Below are 25,047 nucleotides of genomic sequence, written 5' to 3'. Positions count from 1 at the left end.
AGTTATGTAAATGTACGGATTTTCAATTTAGGACAAATTTATGAAGAAAATATAAGGCATATTAAGATGTCCAGGAAAAATCAGGAAGACAAAACACTCTTCAGAAGACTTTCAATGCAAAAGTCGAGCGCAGGTAGAAGTGGAAAGGAGACCGGAGTATCACCATTTGGGGATGGGGAAGTCCGCACATGTATATTCCCATCACACAAAAAACGCAACTCCTCCCGTCCCTCCCCAATTTTGACTGAGGAATTTTGATGATCCGCAACATGCATTCCAAGGCCTCTCACCCACAAAGCCACTCGAGAAGACTCAAGAAGTACAGTAAGACTTATCCAGCATTTAAGTCCCGCTTGCCGCACAAATCTATATACTCTATATACTCCAGAGATGAACACCTGCCCTGGAACTATGCTTTTCAGAATGTGACGACCGAACTCCGGTGTGAAGGGTGTGCATGTGGTGTATTGAGAATATGCAAAGCACACTAGGACTATCTGCCTAAGGGGAGGAATGCCTTCGTGGAGGACTTTCTAAGTGAAACTGGCTCATATACACGTTACACATGGGGAAAACCACGAACACGCTTATGCAGCCAGCCCGTTTGCGGGATTTGAACCTCGGACCGAACTACTAGTGTTCAGCGATTTTACCGCTCGGACGCTGGTGGGCAGCGTCCGAACTCCGAAAACCATCCAAGCGGGCACAGAGCCTGCGGTCTCCTCCTTGGCCTTATACAAAGCATGAAAATGCATTTGAACTCTTAGACAAAAACTCTCCATCCCCACTCCGGGAGTATCGAATATTTCAAGGGGTTGTAATGTATTTTGCAGTAATTAACAAAACAGGCAACCTTCTTAGTAGAACATAAATTTTATTTCTAGTTCATGGAGATAGATAATTTGAAGAAATTCTTTAGTGGCAAAACTTTCATACTACTACTAGCTGGTAAAAACTTCAGAACTCTTAAAACAATTTCTTACGTTGCTAAGCAACGGTTACATAATACAAATATGGCGTTGCCACTTCAAAAATAAATATAGTTATTTATTAAATAACAAGATAATTACAGGTGACAGGTGACGGAGGACGGGGACGCCTGGCGTCTAACAGAGGTAAACAGGCATATGTCCCACACCCTCCCCTATCCAGACGCAACAACTCCATGTGGCCCCATAAGGGCGCACCGGGAGTTTATCGATACTTCAACATAAATTCCTGCCTACTGATAACATATAAATTCTGCTTATTCGTAAATTATCGCATACACATAAGTTACTGCTTGTACCTGAACTACTGCTTACACATAAATTACTGCTTGCACATGAAATACTGCTTACATTAATATGATTACATCAATATGGTGCATTAATATGATGCTCAGTTACATATACATGCTACATTACGCGTTAATTTGATACATAATTACACATTATTATGATACAAATACTGCTTACACATTAATATGATACACAATTGCATAATACGTTGTACATATGGCAACATTCAGATCGCAGTTCAGTCGTATTGGATTACTCAGTGCGGAGTATGAAACAAAATGCTGTGTCAGTTAAAGAATATACTACATAGTTGCAATGCACCGTTGCGTTACACACATATACTGTTGCACTATACATAACTGCTACTTTACACATAAGTTACTGCCTGCTGATGACACATAAATTACTACTTATATAAGTTACTGCTTGCACGTAAAATTCTGGTTACACATTAATATGATACATTATTGCATATAGCATTGCACATATGGCAACATTCGGATCACAGTTTGCACATATTTTGTTATTCAGTGCGGAGTATGAAACAGCATGCTGTTTCAGTCAAGGATTATATTACATACTTGCATTGTGCATAGTTGCGTTATACCATTGCATTACATACATATTCTGTTGCATTGTACATAAATTACTACGTACTCATGAATTGCTGCCTACTGATGATACATAAGTTCCTGCTTACACGTAAGTTACTGCTTACAGACTAGCATGATACATAAATACTCATAAATTACTCCTTACACATAAGTTACTGCTTGCATATGAAATACTGCTTGCATATTATGATGCATAGATACTCATTAATTACTGCTTGCACAGAAGATACTACTTACATATTAATATGATAAATGATTACATATACACATTACCTTACACATTAATATACTTACATATGCACATAAATATATGCATTACATTACACATTATTACTCCTAAATTACTGTTTACACATAAATTACTAGTAGGGTGTTCCGTACCCTAGTAGTAATTTATGTGTAAACAGTAATTTTATTAACAAGATATTACAGTATATTTTAGTAACAAGATATTACAGGGTGTTCCGTACCTTGTCAGTCCCCGTCAAAGGGACCAAATGGGACCAAACCCCCGAAAAATGACCACAATATCTAACCATGTTGCGACCCCACAGCCAAGGGGCAGACAAGATAGTACCAGTACGGTCCCTGCAGAGCCTGAACCATACCCCGAATGAACGGAGGTTCTAGTCCTGTGAAGACTGATTATATACCAACGTGGTTGAGACTGCCTAAGTACAGATCCTAGCCAGTTCTTCAAAGGAATTCTCCTGAGTCAACTCCAGGAGGTGAACTATACACTTACAAACATCCACACCTTTTCTTCAGGATTCGAACTCGAGCCCAAGGATACGTCAGCCAGCATCGCTAACCGTCGTCGCTAAATCCGGACTCGTCGGGACTTCGGCGATTCCGGATTATCGATTTTTCCGGATTATAGATCATCAGTTTAAATCTCGTAAGATGGCATGCAGAAATTCTAAAATTAAAAATATGAAACCGTAATTTATGAAATAAAGAACAATTATGATCTAAAGGGTATCAAAATTTGCAAAAAGAAAAAGCTTAATATTTATTTGTTTACTTTATTAAACATTTCTTTCAATGTAAGTTGTTTAAGTTTTGCTTCGTTTCATGTGATAATACTTTCTCTTTAATTCTATCAAACAGACATAATTTCTTGTTCAGTTACAAAGTTCCGCTGTTCAAGTCCTATAATTGCTGTGTCGAGAACACCGACTAATTTGTCAATCGAAATTTTTTCGTTTTCAATAACCTCTGTCACTTTCTTCGCTATCGGAAGCGAATTATAATGACGAGGAACTTGTTTTAAATCATATCAAAGACGGAGCATATCGAGATGAAATACTACAGTAGTAGTAGTAAGGAATTATAAGCCAAATAAAATAAAAACATCTGCGCTGAAGATAAGAATAGTGCTGACAGATCAACTTCCAATTCATTACGCGGCCGCCGCCGCGTTTACCCCCGCCGAGCAGCGTGAAATTGATAAACAGATTTCGGATTTCAAAACATACTTTCGCTTTAGATCCTTTACATATTAACAAATATATATCGGGAATTCTATTTGATATAATCGAAAGTTTAAGCTTACTTTTATAAAATTGCTCTTACAGTCTGCAAAAAATAATAAGCGGGATCCAATTCGAAAATTAAGGAACAACGCAATCATCAACATTAACTGAAATATATAATTAGATAATTTTAGCTTATACGTCCATTATACATAAAACGCGCACGCGAAAACGTATTCTGCACTTGTGCACACTCATATGCGCAGTCGTAAAAGGTTTTACGCGCACGCGTGAACGCCTATGCGCATGTGTCAACGCGGCGCATGCGCAGAAAGTTTTTAGTTTTGAGCTCCGGATTATAGATCATTCCGAATTATGGGTGTCCGAATTAACGACTTTTGACTGTATATACTCTCTTAGGCCAATATAACCCTCTTTCAGTAATATATAATCAAACTTTGTTAAGTGAATTTTTTTTTTTTTTAAACTGCCATTAACTTTCCTATTTTATGAAATGTTAAAACAACTTATTTAATTCAATTAAAAAAATTAAATTTTGGATGATACAAATTTGAAAGAGCCGCATATTTTAAAATTCCACACATTGCCAACTGCAGAATATCTTTTTCCGTGGAATTTTGACGTCATCTTAAATTGCACATTATTCTCTTAAAAGTTAATATCCCTTATGTACCTTAAATCATAAGCACAAAAAAAAAAAAAAAAAAAAAAAAAAAAAAAAAAAAAAAAATTGTCCGCAAACTATCATAAAATCATTTTATAAAAGAAATCATTAAGCACAGTCCATTCTGCCAGTATTAATAGAATCTTGAGGTGATGAAATATGCGTGATATCGTATACATTTAAAATTCTACCTCTGTATAAAACATTTCCTTCTCACGCCGGGAATCGAACCCGGGCCTCCTGGGTGAGAGCCTAGCATGCTTTGCCATTATCAAATAAACCAAACCCGACTACATGAAGGCTTCCAAAAGAGCTATGGTACTGTTCTGTTTTCAGGCCCGGATCCAGAAATGCATGTGTATAATGATCCAGAAATGCATATGTATGGATGTATGTGTTCATGTATGCATGTGTATATATGTAAGCACGAATATATGTATGCACACACATACATATATATTTCTGAATATATATGTATTATAATATGTATATTCTTGCAGGTGGGTTGGTGAATAGATATAATAGACAGAGAGAGAGCTAATCTATGTTTATTTTTTAATAAATTTTCGGCATTAATTTTGGTTGTCTATTGGCAATATAATTGGATAAATGGAAATTCAATCTTTAGTCATAATTCAAAATTTGTTAGTTGTAAATAAGAAGTTGAAATACGGCGCATTTAATAAATTAAAAATTTGATTCCTCCCAAAAGATGTACGACGACTTTGTTTTGGAGATTTTTACGATGCTTTTGCAAATGTAAACTTCACAAGAAATGAAAATAAAGTGTGTATTTGACAGCCACGTGACACGCGAGCGGATATTCTGCGTTTGTTCGGAAATATTTCAACAGGGTTTGAATGTAGTCACGTGTCTCACCTGAAAGGTCAGATTAACCCGCACGGACGACTTTCTAAAAGCATCTGAAAATGTCCAGTTAAGCGAATAAAAATTTATATTTAAGACATGCCGAACAGAAAAGTGCTTCTTTGTGTTCGCTCCTCTTTGAAATACACAACAGCGGTTCTGAAGTTCAAGGATGTTTGCGTAGCTTTGCTGTCACGTGACAAGAAGGGGGGGGGAGACGGTGGCAAACAATTCTTTACTGAGAATTATTTTTAAGTCTTTGTTTTTACCGTTCTAGAGTTTTCGGTGATTTTAATGTAAAGGTTACGAAGCTCGATTAAGAAACTGTTCTTTCGATGTTTTCTAGCACCCATTTTTACTAAAAGAATATATATATATGTGTGTGTGTGTATACATATATGTAAGTAAAAAGTATGTAAATATTAGTTAAAGTTAAATTAGTAACAGCCCCTTGATTCTTGATTTTAATTTGAATATTATTATTCTATAATTTTATATTAAAAAAAGTCTGAAGTGTTAAAAAATCTGATTAAAATCTATTAAAAAATCTGATGTGTACACCACATGACTTCCTTACATGGACTATTAAACTATACGCATTTTTTTTTCTTGCATTTCATTTAAACTTATTGGATTGAATTGACATTTAACTTCGTTACATTTCTTTCATTTTAAACAATGCACAAAATTTCAGAATGCACAAAATTTATATCATCTGAAGAATTATCTAATCGTTTCCACATGCTCTATTCAAATATATAAAGCGATGTATAAAAGAAATAAAAAAAAAATGAAAACAGTTTTTCACAGACTGTTCAGTATTTCTCATTCAATTAAATTCAGTTCTCACTTCGCGAAAAAGCAAAAATACATAAAAATTTAAAACATCTATATTAAAAATTACGAAATAAATCTTAAGTACTTACTTCCTCGAATAAATTCCAGAATGAATTAAGCATGATTTAATTCGCAATAATAAATGAAAGCGTTATCTTCGTTGTTGCGAAGCTTAGTTTCTCTAGATTGACAACAAATCCACTATTCTGCTAAGTTTCAAATATAAACAAATATGGCAGCCATGGTAAAAATAATTAGGCTTAGCCGAAACTAAAGAACTTTTAAATTGTTGACAATTCTACAAATATTGCACGCAGATTTACTAAAGGCATAAAAACTTTAACCGGAAGATAAGAACAACATAATTCAATCATTTTAAAGCAAAAAATACACAATTTACAAACATATAAGAATAAAGAAACTGAGCTCACTGAGCCGAGTAACAGAATGGATATATTTTTTGTGTGACCGATTGCAACCAAAATACGAGGTGCACATCTACACGTTATAGCAGTCCTAAGTACAAAATTGCAAAGTTCTGAGGCTAATCGTTTTTGAGTTATGCGAGATATGTACGAACGTACGCACAGATGACACGAAAAATTTTCTTTAGAATTCATTTTAAAGCAATTTTATAATTTGTTTGGGGGGGGGAAGGAATCCTTTATTTTGTTCTTACATGCAAATGTCATGCAAAAATATCGTTAAATTGCATTCGATAGCCGTCAAGATGCATATTTTGTTTGAAATATGATACCCGAAATTTTTTGCGATTACAATGCTTCCTTTTTACTTTACAAGGAAGTAAAAATAGTAATAACCTTTTCTGAAATGCGTCATTTCAAGATTAGTTCATATCATATTACTTTTACATAACGCTAGTGACATAAAAAGAACTAAAACTCAAACAGCCAATAATAATTTAATATATAAAATTATTATTGTATTTTACAGTATTATTACAGTAATTATTCAATCAAATGCATTGAAACAGAAACTAATTCCTTCTAAATTAAGATTTCAGCTTGAACATAAGGTACTTTGTTTTTACCTCTGTTCTCTCTTACTGCTTTTCTTCCTATTGCAACAAAATCTAAAGTGTAATTTTTCTGGAACAGGCACGATTAATGTGTGAAGTATTTGTGGCCGCTAACTGTTTACAAAACTACAATAAAAGAAATACTATTTAAATCTGCTACTACTACATTTTATTGCATCTGTATGACTTCCAAGTTTCTTCTTAATTCCGGATCTACTATGTGTACTTCAACATCTAACTGAATCATTCCCAAATCATCACATATATAAGAACAACAGAAATATGTAACCTCTGCAAACGATATGTAATCTGTTTCTTTCTACAACTTTACATAGACCGGAATGGCAACAGTAAAAAAAATAACATGATTTGGAATAATAATGTTGTTTTAGAAGATCGAGGTCTTAAAGGTAATAAATAATTTTCTTTAAAATATAGTAGTGAAAAGTTATTCTTAAACACATGGAATGGCAACGATAAAAAAGTAATATATTTTAGAATAATAATGTTGTTTTTGAAGATCGATGTCTTAATAGTAAGAAATAATTTTCATTAAAATATAGTAGTGAAAAGTTATTCTAAAACATACAAACAGCATTTTTTACTTCCTTGTACGAAGTAAAAAGGAAGTATTGTAGTCGCGAAAAGTTTCAGGCAGCATATTTCAATAAAAATATCCATTTTGACCGCTTTCGAATGCAATTTAACGATGTTTTTGCGTGATATCTGTACGTAAGGACAGAATAAAAGACTCTTTTCCTCCAAAAAAATTATAAAACTGCTTTAAAATTAATTCTGAAGAGAATTTTTCGTGGCGTCTGTACGAACGTACGTATGTATGTATGTACGTACGAACGTATGTATGTATGTACGTACGTACGTACATATATCGCATAACTCAAAAACGAGTAGCCTCAGAACTTTGAAATTTTGTATATAGGACTACTATAACATGTAGATGTGCACCTCGTATTTTGGTTGCAATCGGTCGCGCCAAACGTATATAAGTATATTTATATATATATCCACTCTGTTACCCGGCTCAGTGATCTCAGGCTCTGTTTGTAAATTGTACATTTTTTGCTTTAAAAATGATTGAATTATGTTGTTCTTATCTTCCGTTTAATGTTTTTATGCCTTTAGTAAATCTGTATGCAATATTTTTAGAATTATCAACAATTTTAAAGTTGTTTAAGTGCCGCTAAGCCTAATAATTTTTTAGATGGCGGCCATTGCTTGTTTACATTTGAAACAGCAGATTAGTGGATTTGTTGCCAATCTAGAGAAACGTAGCTTCACAACAAAAAGATAACGCCTTTATTTATTATTGCGAATTAAATCATGCTTAATCCTTTCTGGAATTTTTTCAAGGAAATAAGTGTTTAAGATTTACTTAATTTTTAATAATTTAATTTTTAATATTTAGGAATTTAATTTTTAATAATTAGTAATTTTTAATTCAGCTATTTTGATTTTTTTGTATTTTTGCCTTGTCGTGAAGTAAGAACTGAACTAATTGAATGAGAAATACTCAATCGTCTGTGAAAAACTGTTTCTTTTTTGTTTTGTTTGCTTAATTTCTTTTATACATCGTTCTAGCTTTATTATAGTATTTGAATAGAACATGTGGCAACGATTAGATAATTCTTTAAATGTAATGATGTAAATGATGTAAATTTTGTGCATTCTGAGTTATAATATGAACGAAATATAATACTGTTAAGTGAACCTAGCTCCAGAGTGTCGCTATGGTAAACAAATAGAGTGAATTGTAAAGAATGCATTTATTCTATTGTGGTTCATGCGCTGTCGGCGAAGTAGATTTAATTAAGTCCAATAACTTTAAACGGATTGCAAGAAAAAATGCGTATAATTTAATATTCCGTGCAAGGAAGTCATGTGGCGTACACATCAGATGTTTTGTGATTTAGCAACCGTTACATGTATACGCTACAGAATGATATATATTCACCGTGAGCTTACATTCGTTCTTTACATCAGCTCTCCGATAATTTTCTTTAAACATTGCAGCAATGAGAAAGAGTAATTAAAAAATTCTAAATTATATCTCGACTTGGCCCAGTTCAACATAAAAATCATATTTATTGAAAAACAAGCTCCTTCGCCGGCACACGAAAACAAATCTTCCTTTTCAACTTCCCAATATACAGTGGCTCCCAAAAGTCTTCGTACACTTATGATTTTCATTGAAATAGGGCTCTATCCATTAATTAAAAGTAAACTTTCTGAATGAGATTTTAATAATAAGATCTATAATCTATTCGTAACAAAATTACATGAAATATTTTTTTAAATATAGCGAAACTTTATTTTTAAGAAATTAATAATCAAAAACTGACAAACATTTTATCTCACAAAAGCCTTCGTACACTGAAATATTTTTGGATAAAATCAAAATTAGAATTATCGTTTGCCGCTTTTTTTAATTTTTACATTGTGGTGGCATTTAAAAAATTGTTTGCTTTAATTTTTTATTGTTTACTTCATAATATTCTATTTATTATTGAAAAATGGGTCGCAGTTGGCAAGAAATTAAAAACAGCATTCAAAAATTGATAATTTTTCACCATAGTAGTGGTAAATCAATTCGAAATATCGCTAAATTAGTTAATTTATCCCATTCTATAGTGCAGTGTGTGATAAAAAGCTTTAAAGAAGAAACTCGGATTGAAAACAAGGTAAGAAAAGGTCGACCAAGAAAGTTAACTAAACGTGATAAGAGATTTATTATTAGAAAATTTGTGAAAAACCCACGTCTGAGTGCTGTAAAAGTTTTTGCAGAATTTAATGCAAAGTTTTCTACTTCAGTTTCACCTGAAACTGTTGGACGAGTTCTCAGAGAAGCTGGATTACATGGGCGTTCTGCCCTTAAAAATGTTTTTGTTAGTGAGAGAAACAGAAAGCTTAGGCTTTCATTCGTAAAATCAATGAAAAATACACCCGAAACGTACTGGAATAATGTCCTATTTGCTGACGAAAGCAAATTTAACATTTTTGATTCTGTTGATCGAATAACTGCATGGAGAAGAAAAATGAGAAACTTCATTTTAACTTACAGTGTCTCAAAAAAGTGATGGGACACTTGTGCTTTACAAAAAGGAAACTGCAATAAAATAAATTTAAAAAACATGTAAAATTTTTTGTGGATGTGCTTCATACTTAAATTTAGTAACAATTATTACATAACATACATTTTCTCAAAATATTAAAATATTAATTTAATAAAAATACAATTGTTTAGAACGGAGCAGAAAATGGCTCACTTAAGTGATGGGACACTTACTTTTCCATCAAATATTTATCCAAAAATTTTAATTTTTAAAAGGTTTTAATATTTTGCTGGATTTTCTTTTACTTTTAAAACATGAATTAATCTTCTTGGGATGGATTCGACTAATTTTTTTGTGATTTCTGGAGTGATTTTACACCATTCTTCTTGAAGCACCGATTTTAATTGTTGTTTTGAAGAAATGGTGTGTTTGCGAATTCTTGATTCCAATTCTTGCCAAATATTCTCTATGGGATTTAATTGTGGAGATTGCGGGGGTGTTTTTATTATTTCAGGACAGTTATACAGCAGCCAGAGTCTAACGTTCAAAGCACTGTGCTCGGGGTCATTGTCCTGGTAGAATTTAAAATCGTTATGAAGGTTCAATTTTCGTGCTGAAGATTTCAAATTTTGATTTAAAATGTCAATATACTTGTACTGATCCATTATACTGTCAATAAAAACAAGATTACCAACTCCAGCGTACGACATACACCCCCATACCATAACTCCTCCTCCACCATGTTTTACTGTTGGCACCAAGTTCTGTTTGCGAAATTCTTCCCTGGGTTTTCTCTACACCAAGATTCTACCGTCAGAAGCAAATATATTAAATTTACTCTCATCAGCAAATATAACTTCATTCCAGTAATCAGAATTCTTATTTATGTTGGATTTTGCGAAAGCCAGTCTGAGTTTTCTATTCTTTTCACTTAGGAAGAATTTTTTCCTGGCTGCTCTACCGTGATATCCAGAAGATCGAATTACTCTTCTAACAGTCTCAGAATTAACAATTACTCCATATAATGCTTGTAAATCAGCAGCAACTTTAGGAGCACTCATTCTTGGATTTTTTTTAAATATTTCGAAGAATAATTCGCTTTATTCCATTGTATAGCTTTGATGGTCGGCCAGGTCTTCTTTTATTCTGAATCATATGATGCTTTTTATATCGTTTAATGATATGGAAAACTGTTGAATGACTCATGTTAACTGTTTCAGTAGTTTCTCTAATAGATTTTCCACATTCAATATGCAAATTAATAACTAATTTTCGAATTCCAGGCAAAGTTTCTTTTCGTTTAGCATCCATGGCTGCACAGAGCTAAAAAACACAAAAATTCCAAAACAAACTGGAGAGAAATACTGCAGACGATTTTATAAATTATTGGCAATTGCTTTTGGGTAAAAATAAATACCCCAAAAGATATTTTTATTGCTTACTTCAGACGATTTTTGTTGCATAGTACGTAGTGTCCAATCACTTAAGTGAGCCATTTTCTGCTTCGTTCTAAACAATTGTATTTTTATTAAATTAATATTTTAATATTTTGAGAAAATGTGTGTTATGTAATAATTGTTACTAAATTTAAGTATGAAACACACCCACAAAAATTTTACATGTTTTTAAAATTTATTTTATTGCAGTTTCCCTTTGTAAAGCAGTGTCCCATCACTTTTTTGAGACACTGTTTTTGGAACAGTTAAGCATGGCGGTGGAGGTGTTCTTATGTGGAGGTGCATGGCAGCATCAGGACTAGGTAATTTGGTATTTATTGATTTCACAATGAATCATTCTTTTTATTTAAATATTTTAAGAGACAATTTAAAATTATCAGCCCAAAATTTGGGTATTGGAAACAACTTTATTTTTAATCATGATAACGATCCTAAGCATATGGCACTCAACGTTCGCCTTTGGTGTCTCTATAATTGTATACAAGTTTTGAAAACACCTCCTCAGCCGCCGGATTTAAACCCCATAAAACGCATGCTCATTTACATTTAGAAAGAACTGGGGGTTAAAGTACGAAAACTCGACACCAAAACGAAAAGCGAACTGAAAACAGTCTTGATGGAAGAATGGATGAACAATGATACAGGGGAAAAAAAAAAAAAAAAAAAAAAAAAAAAGCTAGTAAAATCTATTTCCAGACTTTTAAAAGCTGTTGTGGATGCTAAAGGATATCCTACTAAATATTAATTTAACGAAAAATGAAAATATTTACTAATATGTCAAGATTTTTTTTGAAGTGTACGAAGACTTTTGTGAGATAAAATGTTTGTCATTTTTTTGATTATTAAATTTTTAAAAATAAAGTTTCGCTATATTTAAAAAATATTTCATGTAATTTTGTTATGAATAGATTATAGATCTCATTATTAAAATCTCATTCAGAAAGTTTACTTTTAATTAATGGATGGAGCCCTATGTCAATGAAAATCATAAGTGTACGAACACTTTTGGGAGCCACTGTATTTTGAATAAAAATCGTGATTAAATAACCGTTGGCTTCCAAATGTTTCTTTCTGTAGCACAAATTAAACTACTGAAGACAAAAACTAAATTGTTGAAAACATAACGAAAGCAAATGGAATCCAATGCTAAATATTTGTAAATAAATAAGCTACTCTCCATAGAAAAACAGCGATATTTGATGGCTGATGGTTCTGTCAAGAACAACAATTATCGGTCATCTTTTGTTCCTTTACATATTCTTTTTCTGTCACATGATATACTCCTACTCTTCATCTTTATAGTCCTTTTAGCATCAAGCAATCATTGTTTATCTCCAGGAATGGAACATAGGTTTGAACCGGTATGAAGACAAGTGGTTTATGATGTCGAGCATGCGTTTTTGGTAGTTAAGTCATTTTTCTGAAAGCAAAAGGTATACAATGTTTGATTATTCCAAACAGACTCGTTTCAGAAAATATTCTAAATAATTTTTGGTAGCAAGATCTCGTATTAATTAAAAGGGATTTTAATGGTGAAGTGAAAGCAACATAATTTTGCCTATACACTTTTGAAGTCAACGATTTTCAAAATTTGATGACTCAAAGAACCCATAAAAGGATAATTTTTTTTTTTTTTTTTTTTTTTTTTTTTTTTTTTTTTTTTTTTTTTTTTTTTGTAGAACGCTTAAGTCCTCATAAAAGTAAGCGTTAAAAGAACTTCGAAAATATATCTATGATGGATGGAGTTTATATAAGAAAAAACAACAGATCTATTTCATATTATCTTCGGTAACAATAATAGCAGATATGGTATTTAATTCATTATTCATTATTAAGTATTTAATTCATTATTTCAGCTATTTAGCTGTGTGGTTCACATGGTACTAATTTTATTTTTGCATCTTGATTTTAACTTGTAAATCTTTTAATGGAGTATGAAACTCTAGTGTTCTGTACAGCAGAATCTGAAGATTACTGTTCTTGGCAATGTGCAATGTACTGAGCTCTGACGTTTTTGCTTCTCGTATATTTTAATTGGAGAAACAAATTTTGAATTAAAATTCCTTAGATTTGGTTTGGTTTATTTGATTAAGGCAAATCCCACAAAAGCTATCTGCCTAAGGGGAGGGATATCTTCGTGAAGGACTTTCTAAAGGAAACTGGCTGAAACACGTTACACAGGGGGTAAGCCACAAAAACGCCCAAGCAACTAGTCCGTTCGCCGGAATTCAAACCACGGACCGAATAACCAGTGTTCAGCGATTTTACCGTTCGGCCAATTGAGTTCGGTTTTGAGTTGAAGATTTTTTATTTTATTATCAATTAGATAATCAGTATTAAGCGACTTTAGCGGTTTCATCGGTTTTGAATTAAAGATTTATTATTTTATTATCAATTAGATAACCAGTATTCAGCGACTTTACCGTTCGGCCAACTGAGTTCGGTTCTGAGTTAAAGATTTATTATTTTATTAACAATATATTTCTTAAGAGTACTTGAGTTTAATACAGTGATTAAATGTTTCCTATTAAATGACAAATTAATATATTCAAAATTATTATTTTAGATTTAAAAGCGCTTTTAATAAGTTGCAACAAAAAGTAAATATTAAATATTTCATAATTAAAATGTTATCAGTAAAATCCTATGTCTTGTACAATCTTGCGTTCATTTCAGAGATCACCCATCAGCTAAATAAATGGGAACAATAGTTTGGTAAGAAATAAGGACACATTTAAAAATTACATATATGGATTGACATCATTAACAACTTACCAGCCGGTCATAACTTAATTAAAGTTCTTCATCTATGAACAGTATATTAACTTCTACAAAGGGGAATTCAACATATACTCAACCAGATTATGGTTTTTGATATTAATGAATGGTATTCAATAAGTGGTAATTTTTGAAGAAGAAGAGTTCGGATGAAATTAACAACAGCTAATTCAATCACGATTAACTGTACGCTTTTAAAATTTTAAGCAAGATTAATTAATCAATATCTGCTAGCCTAACTAAAAGTGGGAAGTCATGTGAGGATCATCTGTCTAATAAGAGAAGCTTTCAAAGAAAATTTCTAAAGATAAACTAGCTCATATTTCGGCTACCACGAGAAAATTTCCGCTCGAAGGACATTGGACTCTTGATAAAATTAGCAGACAACTCAATCACCAATGTATACGAAATTACCAAATTAAACCAGAAAATCCTTTATTTATTGTAAGAGCTTCGGAAAAATTCTCTAAGAAACGCCGGTTTTAAAGTTATGTATTGATTTTAGATTACTGCGAAAAACACATTATTGTTTTCTTTTTTGGAGCAGCACACAGAAAACCGTTATGCAGTAACTTCTGATTTGCGAATTTACGTAGAAGCAATTTCTTCACGGAAAACTAATCGTTTAAAGTAGTTTATTCCAAGAAAGAAAAAATATGCAGTGATATGAATCAGTCCAACTAGTGTCATTTAACGAGCCTAGCATAAAGTAATTATCAATAACAGAGGAGAACTGTATTTATTGCTTTTAAATAGCTTAATTTGTTAATATATAAGAAAATAAACAAATTTTAGAGAAAAATTAAATATCTGATCGTTTGTCGAATGGAAACACACTAGCAAGGAAAAGAAAAATATATTTCATTTCAGGTAGTGACAACACATACCTTCAAATCGCCAAGTCTGTCGAATAAATCAGAAAAATTATCTCACATTTGCGGAGTAGCAACACTTTACTTTTAAATCACTGAGTTTTCTGATTAAATCTGTTATATCTTACTCTTTGCCCAGTGGCAATATATAGTTTTTAAATCCTTGCATCTACTAATCAAACTTTCATCAAGTTCGAAGATAATATAAAAAAAAAAAATTTAAATCTGAAAATTTTCAGATTTTATATTACGCCCAAAGAGGCTCTTTTTAACGTTTTGCGTTTTGCTTTTATTTATTTAATACCATAAATTTCAATTCTACAGCACTGTCACAAAATAATTTTAAACGAGCATGTCTTTAGAATTTCCGATACACAGTCTTGCGCACTGGAGATAAATTGTTTTTTCCGTACAGTGTTGCCATTGCTCGCTTTGAAATCGTCGAATATGTCAATCAAAAATTCGTTGAAGTTTTCCTAAAATATGAAATAGATAATAAAAAAAATTCCAAAATCGGGCTTCAAGATGCCTCTATTCGAGTAGAGAATTACGCTATTCAAAATTTGAAGGCTCTAGGTAACGTTGTTTTATCACAATACAAATATTAATGCAGATTATTCATTATTTAATTTCTTTAAATATAATACACGGCGATAGTATTTGGTGGCAACAATTGGAAAAGTGATACTCCGCAAAACGCCAAAACGAAATTAATAGCCCTTCTGGGCTAACATCCTTTGGGCTAATAATAAATAAAAAATCAAATTCGAAATTCAAAATTTAGGATTCAAGGTATAGAGGTTCGAGAGGGTGACTACGTGTGGTCAAAATTTAATGACTGAATGCCGCTATTTTTTAACAGAGTGAGGTACAAATAAACATATATACATATATAAAATACAGATTCTTCATTATTAAATAACAGAGATATAATGAAGATAATTACCAGTATAAAAATGTCAGCTTCAAGTATTGTTATTCTCATTTCCCTTAGACCTCCTCCTAGTAACAACAGAAAATCGCTTTCTAGTATTATCTACATCATTTTATTGAAATTACGTCCGAATATCTAACACCGGAAAGAAAGTTCTGCTTGAGATACTATTGTTTTTATTTATCTCAAATTACATCTCGGAAACTAAATTCCATTCGACAGCGAAAATGAAGTTTGAGGCTACGGGGGAAAAGATACGGCCGAAGAGTTTGCTTTATTTCTTTTGCGAAAATTTTAAAACTTTATGAGAGATATATAAAATACTAAAACAAAGTATAATGTTATGCATGGTAATAAAATTAAGAAAACCAGCTTTTAATATGAAATGTTTAAATAAATATGTACAAATTTATAAAATGGTAATAATATGGTTGACTAGAGAGATTTCATTCAAAACAATTTTAAACGCCATTCAACCCTTTAAATTTAGTCCACTGAAAGCAAAAAAATCATTTTTTATATAGTAAATCAGAAATTAAAAATTATATTAATAAAAAAAGGAAAATTTGAAAGCTTTCAGATTTTATATTACGTCCCCAAAAGGGCATCTTTTTAACGTTTTGCATGTTACCTTTAGCTATTAAATATCATGTTCTGCGTTCTTAAATTATATAAAATGCAATTCAACAGCAAAATAATTTTAAAATGAGCATATCTTTAGAATTTCCGATACACAGTCTCGCGTGCTGGAAATAAAAATATTTTTTCCCCCCTACAGTGTTGTCATTGTTCAATTTGAAATCGTTTAGTTTGTTAATAAAAAGATTCGTTGAAGTTTTACAAAATATGAAATCGATATTAAAACAAATTACAAATTGCAAATTATGGCTTCCAGATGCCCCGGGGGAGGATTACGTTATTCAAAATCTGATGTGTCTAGGTACCGTTGTTTTATCACAATGCGAGAAACATACATACGATTATGCAGTACATTATCGTACATTTATGCAGATTCTTCATTATTTAATTTCTTTAAATATAACACAGGGCTGTAATATTTGGTGGCAACAGTTTGAAAAGTGAATCAACGCAAAATGCCAAAACGAAATTAACAGCCCTTCTGAGCTAACGTCCTTTGGGCTAATAAATTGAGTACTAAATGCAAATTCTATTCTTAAATAAATGTAAAAAGAATCGGTATTTAAAAAAATGGCCAAAAGACCTTTGCAGTAAGTGTAATTTCTTCACAAATAATTCTTTCTAGCTTCAGATAAATGTTTAACTAAATAAAAAAGTAAAATTAGAGAAATCCATGCGAAAGAAACGATATTAAAAAGAACGTGACTCATAATGACATCATACTCTCTGCTACCATATTCCCAAGGGAAATCACGTGATGACCAAAGAAGGAAACTTCCGCTTCTGCTTAAGGGGACTCATACACCTTAAAACCCATAAGATGTTCGAATAGGTGACTGTTGCAAGAATTGGGATAACTTACTTATTTTAAAAGCAATTACTACCAACTTTTGACAGCTGACTACATAATAAAGCTGCTCTCTGAAATAGTAATCAGAAAGTTTGTGTTGCCACAGATATTTTTATAATTTAATCCGCTTTGTGACAACATTTTTCGTCATGTTTCTAACTTGCGCGCACAGTTTAAAACATTCTGTTTCATAATTTAATTCCATATTTAATATATAGCTTTTATAACATTTGAAAACTACTGTGAACCTAAAATTCTAAAAATTTCACGTTGAATTTTTATTTTATTTTGAATTGTGTTTATAAAATGTATTTTATTAAAAAAAATTGTAATGTTTTCGTCCATAAAATTGTTCAATATTAAAATATTCATCAGATTGTTGGTTCAGTTAGAAAATAGTGCCCATGTAAAGAATTCCATCCAATTTCAAGTATGTACCATTAGCCATTTTTAAAATATCATGCGCGCAAGGTGGAAACATGGCGAAATATTTTGTCACAAAGAGAATTAAATTACAAAAATATTTGTGACAACACAAACTTTCTGGCTACTAGTTTCCGAAGCAGCTATATTATGTAGTCAGCTGTAAAAAGTTGGAAGTAATTGCTTTTAAAATAAATAAAATATCCCAATTCTTGCAACAGTCACATATTCGAAAATCATGAGTGGTTTAAGGTGTATGAGTCCCCTTAATGTTCTACTGCAGCATACTTAAAATAAACTCTATAAAAATCGCCTAATTAATATTTTTAGTTTCATTACTAACAAGAATAGTCCTATTAGTAATTATAATTCGATTATTTTGATGATAAACTTAAGCATCTTTGAGCTCATCCCCAACCATTAAAATTCTTATTTATCACATTTAAAACTGTTGTTCTTTTTTAGAATTATTTTTAAGTTCTGCGTGTTGTTATAATAAACAGCTGAAATATTTTCCTGTATTAATATATTTTTTACATTCTAGTTTTCCTGTTATACTCTACTCTTGTTTGCTGCAAATTACTCTTACGTAACTTCTTCAGTTAAAGGTCTCCATACTTGGTGCTGGTCCACTACTTCGATTTATCAGGACAGTTTCACAATCCATTAATCAATCAATTCTTCTATATTTGACATCACATTAGCTATTCTGTATTTGTCTGCCGTTTCCCCAAATGCTCGAAGCATAGTATGTTATAAAAGTCTAGAATTATTGGATTATGTCTGAAAAGTATGCAGGTTATAAATCTTTGAAAACTATCTAAAAGGTCGTGTTTCCTCAGGCTTTTCAACTTGCTATATCACAAAATCTTACATAACTGTTCGGACTTGTAAAAAGAGTAAAAGATTTCTGATATCACTTTATATATAAAGCATATATTTAACAAAATTTATTATTCTTAAATTAAGAAATCTGATGTGTACACCACATGACTTCCTTGTACAGAATATTAAATTATACGCATTTTTTCTTGCATTTCATTTAAACTTATTGGATTGAATTAAACCTACTTCGCCGACACCGCATAAACCACAATAGAATAAATGCATTCTTTAAAATTCACTTTGTTTACCATAGTGAGGTTCACTTTTAAGTATTATATTTCGTTCATATTATAACTCAGAATGCACAAAATGTATATCATTTAAAGAATTATCTACTCGTTGCCACATGTTCTATTCAAGTACTATAATAAAGCTAGAACTATGTATAAAAGAAATTAAGAAAACAAAACAAAAAAAAGAAACAGTTTTTCACAGGCGATCCAGTATTTCTCATTCAATTAATTCAGTGACAAGGCAAAAATACATAAAAACTCAACATATCTCTGTTAAAAATTACGAAGTAAATCTTAAACGCTTATTTCCTCGAAAAAACTCAAGAAAGGATTAAGCATGATTTAATTGGCAATAATAAATGAATGCGTTATCTTTGTTGTTGCGAAGCTAAGTTTCTCTAGATTGGAAACAAATCCACTAGTCTTCTGTTTAAAATGTAAACATCAATGACCGCCATTAAGATAGGCTTAGCGGCACTTAAACAATTTTAAAATTGTTGATAATTCTAAAAATATTGCATACAGATTTACTAGAGGTATAAAACCCTTAACAGAAAGATAAAAACAACATAATTCAATCATTTTTAAAGCAAAAAATGTACAATTTACAAACATATAAGAGTAAAGAAACTGAGATCACGGAGCCGGGTAATAAAGTGGATATATATATAAATACAATATATTTATATACGTTTGGCGCGGCCGATTGAAACCAAAATACGAGGTGCACATCTGCATGTTATAGTAGTCCTATATACAAAATTTCAACGTTCTGAGGCTACTTGTTTCTGAGTTATGCGAGATACGTTCGTACAGACGCCACGAAAAATTCTCTTCAGAATTAATTTTAAAGCAGTTTTTTAATTTTTTTGGAGGAAAAGAGTCATTTATTCTGTCCTTACGTACAGATGTCACGCAAAAACATCGTTAAATTGCATTCGAAAGCGGTCAAAGTGGATATTTTCGTTGAAATATGCTGCCTGAAGCTTTTCGCGATTACAATACTTCCTTTTTACGTCGTACAAGGAAGTAAAAACTTCAAAAAATTTCTGAAAGCTTTCAGATTTTATATTACGCCTAAAGGGGCGATTTTTTAACGTTTTGTGTGTAACCATTATTTATTAAATATCAAGTTTTTCGCACTTGATAAAAATTCAATTCAACGGCAATATCACAAAATATTTAAAACTGCATATCATTAGAATTTTCGATACACAGTCTCGCGCGCTGGAGATAAATTTTTTTCCGCACAGTATAGCCATGGTTCTTTTTGAAATCGTTGAGTTTCTTAATTAAGAACTCATAATTGCTTTACAAAATATGACATAGATAATAAAATAAATTCCAAGTTCCAAATTTGGGCTTCAAGATGCCCATATTCGGGTGGAGACGTACGTCATTCAGAATTGGATGGCTCAAGGTAACGTTGTTTTATCACAATGCGAGAAACATACATACATTTATGAAGATTCTTCATTATTTAATTTCTTTAAATATAATACAGGGTTCTAATATTTGGTGGCAACAATTAAAAAAGTGATTCGTCGTTTATAGTGAATCAACGCATACAAAATTAATAGCCCTTTGGGCTAAAAATTAGGAGATACTGAAAAAGAAGAATTTTAAGCAAAGCTTAGTTTCTCTATTTTTCATCAAGAAAGGTTTTCTCCGAAAGATTTCTAGCTACAAATTATGCTACTTAATGTTATTTCGTTATAATACGTTTTTGTTTTTGATGAGATATATTTGAACGCATGCTATTTTATTATCACGTATGCTAAAAGCATTACAGAGTTTGATAAATTTGTCAAAATTATATAGTTTTCATTTTGGAACTTCAAAGTTAACTTTATTTGGGAAATTTCTGTTCTTGTAAATGCAAAACATTGCAAAAATAAAAAAAGTGAAGAAAGTGTTTTATTGTTTAATCATATTGTAGAGTCATTAGGTTATTTCGAAGTAGGAAAGATGAAAAATGAGCAATGCCATTGCCGGGACTTGAACCTCGGACCTCTCGAATACGCGCCGAGTGTGCTGACCACTACACTACGAAAGCATGCTAAGAAGGCGGGAGAAATATCTTATATACTTACCCTTTTAAAGGGTGACTGGGGATTAGGGGACCCAATCGCCAAATCCTGGCGGTAGAGAATCATCATCCACCACCTTTTTTAGTTGTCACTGTAGAGTCATTAGTTTTTTTTTTTTTTTTTTTTTTTTTTTTTTTTTTTTTTTTTAACAGGTGAGATGAAAAATGAGCAATGTCCTCACTGGAAATCGAACCACCGACCTCTCGAATTCGCATAGAGCGTGCTGACCACTACGCTACGAAGGCAAGCTAAGAAGGCAAGGCGAAATACCTTATAATATCATGAATTGCCATATGAATTTGTTTTATAAGCAATTGTTTGACATATTATACACACATAAAACTGAAAATTGTCAAATAAATATATAACTGTTCCGCATCTAAAGGATAAATTGAAAAACGCTCATTTCATTGTGAAAATATAAAATAATAATCAGCAGTTTTATATGGAAGATGAAACAGAATCCACGAAAGATAGAATAGCACATTATGAAAGCGATCATACCTAGCTTCGAATGTTATCTTTTCTAATCGAATGTTACAACGTGCTTCGTTTAGCAGCGAAGATACGTTTTATATCTGCGGGTATAATATTACCTCTATCATTTTTACTATTTCGGCTGTATACGGTTTCAGGGAATAAGGAAAGTGTGCCGTAAACTAATTGCACTTGACATGTGACTTCTTATGTTTTCGAGAGATGTTGATTGTTTCGGGCTGTCAGATTGCGATAATACTTTGTGTGAGGAAAATATTAACAATTGTGAGACATAGCATTGAACATATTCAGTTTTTATGGGAGTATCAAAATTTTAGAGTTTCATTTCTTGATATCAGGTTCTCCGGAAAATATTGCAGGTTTCTGCGATTCTTTATCTTTCCTGTACATTTTTAGCAATAAAAATATCTCAAATTATATTGGTTTGTATATCATTTTGAAGCTCTACTTTCGCTCTACATTTCTATAATAATCATTTTGTTCAAAATTATTAAAAAATATTTACTAGGTGTTTGTGTTTAGATGTCAAAACAGGATTTTTGGCAAATTTACTTTTATGAGTACAAGCTAGGCCACAGCGCAGCACAAACAGCTCGAAATATCAACAAAGTATGGGGCGAGAAAATTGTTAATGAATCTACAGTTCAACGGTGATATAAAATGTTTCGTCGTGGAGAATTTGACCTGGAGAGCATCGTGGACGCTTTTCAGCTATTGATGACGACGATTTGAAGATTTAAGTTGAAACAGACCCGTGCACAGCTGTTCCAGAGCTTACGAAGGAGTTTGGCGTGAGCAAAACAACGATTTCTGATCTCTTGAATCGTATAGGAAAGTTAAAGAAGCTCGATAAGTGGGTGCGTCACGAATTGAGAGAAAATAAAAAAAAAAAAAAAAAATCTCCGGTTTGAAGTGTCGTCTGCTATTTTTCTCCGCAACAAAAACGACACTTTTCTTGATCGAATTGTCACGTGCGATGAAAAGTGGATTCTCTATAACAACCGGCGACATTCGGCTCCGTGGTTGGACCGCGGTCAGACACCATAACACTTTCCAAAGCCAATTTTGCACCAAAAGGAAACTATGGTGACTGTTTGTTGGCCTGCGGCCGGTCCCATTCAGTTTTCGTGGCGAGGACTGACAAGGTGGACAGAGCACCTATCTACAATGTGGTTATGCCGAAACGCAGTCGCATGGACCTCCGACCTAACGTTCTACACCAATCAGAGTTATATGTCCATGCGACGGAAAAGAATCTACCATCCACCGCCGGCGGTATTCACTGAATCAATGATAGTAATATTACAATGCTAAACTGACAATGCCATGTATACAATAATTGTTACATAATAATCCGTATGAAAAATAAATACACGATCAATTAATAATTATATTGTCATGGATAGGATCTATGTTGTGGAGAGTGAACCTTATATATTAACCAGTTTTTAAACCTATGTCTTCTTCAATACGTCACAACTTCATGTTATTATCAGTTACACACCTAATGATGTGTGTCCCTATTATTTTCGCACTTATCCACAAAGTAAGCCAGTCACATCAGTTCAGGCAGTTGGATAGTTCCATAGCGCAAAGTAGATGGATGCTATTAAATTGTGTGGCTATGCTATTGTGTAGGCTATTCTATGTTCATATAAACTGATTTCTATGTTAACTTTTGATAAATTCGAAGTACATTTAATTCATTGTTCTAGTAAATACTACTTGTCCACTTCGATACATCATAACTTCGTGTCCTTAACAGTTTGCACACCTCATTATGTGTGTCCATAGTAATTTGCACACTGTGTCGTAATTATCCACAAGGCAATCACGAAATTGCAGTTGGGAAATTCATTGTAATATGTACACTATTTTACTATTATCCACAGAAGCAAATGTTTTGTAAATAATGACTTGGCTCCCAGATGATAAAAAAAAGAAGGCTAGGTGCCAGTTTTTTAATAGCAACATTTTTGTTCTGCCCAATGCTTCATAAAAGCCGGGGGTTGCGCCCGCGAGAACGAAGTCCCACGGACATCGGATATCCAAACTCTGAATGGGTCCCATGTAATGAGGACCTGGGACGGAGGTACTTCGTCTGGTGTGTCAGTCTGCGGCCGGTCTCATCCACCACAGCTTCCTAAATATGGGCGAAACGATTACGGCAGATAAGTACTGTCAGCAAATCAAAGAAATGCACCAAAAATTGCAACGCATGTGCCCGGTATTGGTCAACAGAAAGTGGCCAGGTTTTCTCCTCGACAATGCTCGGCCGCACATTGTGCAACTGACCCTACAGAAATTGAACGAATTGGGATACGAGACTCTCCCTCCTTTTCCATATTTGCCTCACCTCTCGCCGACCGATTACCCCTTTTTCAAACATCTGGATAACATTCTGCAGAACAAATGCTTCACAAACTAAGACGAGGCCCAAAACGCCTTTGACAGTTTTATCGCGTCCAGAACACCAGAAGTTTATTCTACCGGCATAAATAAACTTATATCTCGTTGGCAAAAATACATTGATGCGGCTGGTGCTTATTTTATTTAATAAAATTGTTTTTGAGTTGAGTTATGATACTTTAAAGATATATGTTAAAAACCTGTATTATTTTCCGGACAACCTAATACATGAGCACAATTAAAGCGACAAATAAATGTGACTTTTTCAAATTAAGAATAATAAATTTCTCTGTCTTTATTTTTCATCTCAAAATAACTTCAAATAAAAGTTGCAAAGCTATGGGTATTTCAGATATCTTAGACAAATAGCCTTCGTGCTTTGTCATATTCAAACAACCAAATCAAACCAATCTAATAACTTGTTCTCACGTTTTTTGTAGTCCAAAGGAGCAATTTGCCCTGAAGGACCATTAATTTCGTTTTGGCATTTAGCGTTGGTTCATTTTAAATGTTCGTTCACTTTTCAAATTGTTGCCACCAAATATTATCGACCTGTGTTATATTTAAAGAAATTAAATAATGGTGTATTGGTGTATTGAGAATACGGCAAAGCCCACTAGGGCTATCTGCCTAAGGGGAGGGATGCCTTATGGAGGACTTTCTGAGGGAAACTGGCTCGTATACATACGTTACACATGGGGAAAACCACGAAAACGCCCATGCAGGCGGCCCGTTCGCGGGATTCGAACCTCGGACCGAACTACCAGTGTTCAGCGATTTTACCGCTCGGCCGCTGGTGGGCCTAGAAATTAAATAATGAAGAATCTTCATAAATGTATGTATGTATGTTTCTCCTGTTGATATAAAAGAACGGTACCTAGAGCCATCAAAATTTGAATAAAGTAATCTTCCATAGAATACGGCCATGTAGAAGACCTAATCTGGAATTTCAAATTTCTTTTATTATCGATTTCATATTTTGTAACATTTTAAAGAATTTTCGATTAACAAACTCAACGATTTCAAAGCGAGCGATGGCAACACTGTACGGGGGAAAATTATCTCCAGCGCGCGAAACTGTGTATCGGAAATTTTAAAGATAGGCTCATTT

General features: G+C 32.6%; 1 protein-coding gene across 1 annotated transcript in view; it reads left to right on the top strand.

Moving 5' to 3' along the window:
• The first annotated feature begins 11,511 nt into the window (after nt 1–11,511).
• Nucleotides 11,512–25,047, top strand: part of LOC118185370 (uncharacterized) — a 33,794-nt gene continuing 20,258 nt past the window's right edge. The window contains exon 1 of the mRNA XM_035355208.2: nt 11,512–11,627. Within this exon, the coding sequence (XP_035211099.1) occupies nt 11,597–11,627 (31 nt within the window). The 5' untranslated portion in view covers nt 11,512–11,596. The remainder of the gene's footprint in view (nt 11,628–25,047) is intronic.

This window comes from Stegodyphus dumicola, chromosome 7, assembly GCF_044657685.1.
Source record: "Stegodyphus dumicola isolate Sdum_Otavi_A_Nest chromosome 7, ASM4465768v1".
In the NCBI taxonomy this organism is placed as follows: domain Eukaryota; kingdom Metazoa; phylum Arthropoda; class Arachnida; order Araneae; family Eresidae; genus Stegodyphus; species Stegodyphus dumicola.
This window is presented reverse-complemented; position numbering and strand designations above follow the sequence as displayed.